The sequence below is a fragment of the Aphanomyces invadans genome, assembly GCF_000520115.1.
Source record: "Aphanomyces invadans strain NJM9701 unplaced genomic scaffold supercont1.29, whole genome shotgun sequence".
In the NCBI taxonomy this organism is placed as follows: domain Eukaryota; phylum Oomycota; class Saprolegniomycetes; order Saprolegniales; family Verrucalvaceae; genus Aphanomyces; species Aphanomyces invadans.
In genome coordinates this window covers 225,137-227,543 of record NW_008580174.1, presented here as the reverse complement: position 1 = coordinate 227,543, position 2,407 = coordinate 225,137, and the positions used below count along the sequence as shown (strand labels likewise).

At 60.3% G+C, this 2,407-nt stretch overlaps 1 protein-coding gene across 1 annotated transcript; it reads left to right on the top strand.

Moving 5' to 3' along the window:
- Positions 1-63: 63 nt before the first annotated feature.
- Positions 64-1,409, top strand: H310_11011 (hypothetical protein; the record flags this gene model as incomplete). The annotated part of the gene is made up of 3 exons (XM_008877543.1): positions 64-576; positions 631-967; positions 1,012-1,409. The coding sequence occupies 3 exons, from the start codon at positions 64-66 to the stop codon at positions 1,407-1,409; spliced, it is 1,248 nt and encodes a 415-aa protein (XP_008875765.1).
- Between the last annotated feature and the right edge of the window lie 998 nt (positions 1,410-2,407).

The window sequence follows — 2,407 nt, the reverse complement described above, 5'->3', positions numbered from 1 at the left end:
ATGGTGACTACGATTGTCAACAGTTCCCAGCATTTGCTACAACACAGCGCTCGAATGCTCGACATGCTGCCCACAAGTACGACCTCCAGTCGGTATTCCATGAGCGTCGCAGGGTATCCAGCATTGAAGGGCAGTGTGTCGGAATCAAGTGGCACGACAGACGTGTACTTCCTGACGGAATCTCCTTCCGCCGTCTTGGGCAATGGCCCGCACCACGCCACGACCGCCATCACGACACTGCACGCCGACGCAAACGCCCGCCTTCTTCATGCCGACAGTCCGATGGCGTCTGCACCTGCCGCCGCGTTCAGTCCGCATCTGTCGTGGCCATCGCTCCTCCTGCACGACGAACTCAAGCAATGCATGGATGACGGAGTGATCTTGGCCGATTTTCACGAAGCCAAGATTGCATTCCCGCCCACGTACCGCCGCGTCCTCGGCCGCATGCTCGACGTTCGCGAGCTGACGTCCTTTGCACACGTGGCGCAGCTGTACACGACTGTGCTGGGCGACGGCAAAGTCCGCGTGCCGTCGTACACCGACCGCATCTTGTACCATTCGCTGCCTGCCGTCCGGGTAAGCTGTCAGAATAATGGGGACACCATCGACTCAACCAACCTCGTCACGTAGAACCGCATCACGTGCGCCCAGTACACGAGTGCCGAGTATATCGAGACGTCGGACCATAAACCCGTGTCGTGTGTGTTTACGGTGGACAAGTCGTCGGCGACACTGTCGCCGCACTCGATGCCGCGCGGGGTCGTGGAAGGGCGGAAGGTCCTGTACAGCGTGCAATTGACCCAGTTGAGTGTACGATGGGGTCCAGCGCTCGAAGATTTCGAGGCGTCGGAAAGCGAATGCGACATGGCAGCACCGTCCAAGGGCGATGCGTCCCACGACTCGTTCTCGAGCGAGCTGTCGCAGGCAACGACCATGTCCGGGACTGTCAAGCCCGGCATGGTGTTTGGTACGACGCCATGGTCGCCAATGCGCCGCCTGACGTGTGTGTAGAAGGGCTGCGCGTCCGGAGTGTGTTTCCTCTCCCGTGCGAAGACCCGTACGCGGAAGAGCGCAACTTGATGGAAGTCGCAGACAACTTGTTGTTCACGTCTGGCAAGAGCACGGCGCTCAAACCGACGTGGAAACTCAACGCGTGGTCGACATTGGCGCGGCATGGCCTGCGCCACTCGATTGCCCTGCCCCCTCGACGGCCCCTCCACATGGCGCTCAACTTCATTGTCCCGTCCGGAACGACTGCTGGCCAGGGCGTCATCAGCTTGACCGAAGCGATCCACCGTGCCGGCCGCAAAGTCGACTTTGTCGCGACGCTCACGGTCGGCGGGCGACGCACGGGCGAAGTCACGGGCAAACTTTGTGTGAAAATGGACAGAGCCGACAAGGGCCTTTAACTTACCAGACGTGAATGTTCGTGCTCGCTGTTCGGGCACTGGATCGATCCATCCATCGCGTCTGTGTTGTGTGCGCAGCAGGTTTCGCGGCTGGCTCGGAATCCCCACAAGTGTGGCTGGTCAGGGTGAGTGGGTGGTCCCAACGGCAAGTCCATCCTCGTGTTGAGTAGAAGGCGATCGCCGACCACACGTTCGTCAGACTGTTTGGTGGCGGCGACACCTCTGCGCTCCAAACGCATAACGCAGAGCGCACCATGGGCGAATCCGCTCCGATGTCCGCGTGGATGCGCGATGGATGGCTCGAATGAAACCCATCCTGTGCTTGACACGTGGCAAATCCCGTGTTCCTGGCGTTGGGGAGTGCATTCGTTCATGGCGTGCGCGCGGCGGTGCAAGGCTGCCGGACGGTCGCTGTCGACCACGAGTTTAACACCGCTACTTTGTCCATCCCACCATGCATCGCGGCGCGAACGACGGGTCGTTGATTCCTCAATGTCGATCGTTGTGCGGGTTGCAGTATGCATGTGCATCTCCGATGTCGGCGCCAACAGGACCAACACGACAGCTCCGTCGTCTTGTCGCTGGTCCAGACCCTTGAGAGGAACGCGATTGTCCAGCCCCCGGCACCCCCTTCCTCCCGATCCATGCCAGCGCGTACAAGGTGAACATGGCAGCACACACCTTTAGCCCGCAGGCGACCCAAAGTCCAAGGTCCACATGGATCGATGGGGTCAATTGCCGTCGTAGCAAGTCGTCGGCTAGGCGAACACCCCCCTCTGAGCAGTGCTCTCGAACTGGATGCATGGCATGCTTCGGCAGGCCGCCGTCTTTCGCAACGTGGACGTCAACCAGGCACGTTGCTCGAGTGCGAAATTGTGTGGACCTTGTCGACGGAACACTTGAAAGCGGTCAACGTCCCAGATCCCGCTTTGGCATCTCGCAGGTCGTGGCTGGCTCCAGTACACGCAGGATCTCGGTCCATCCCGAACGATCATGCG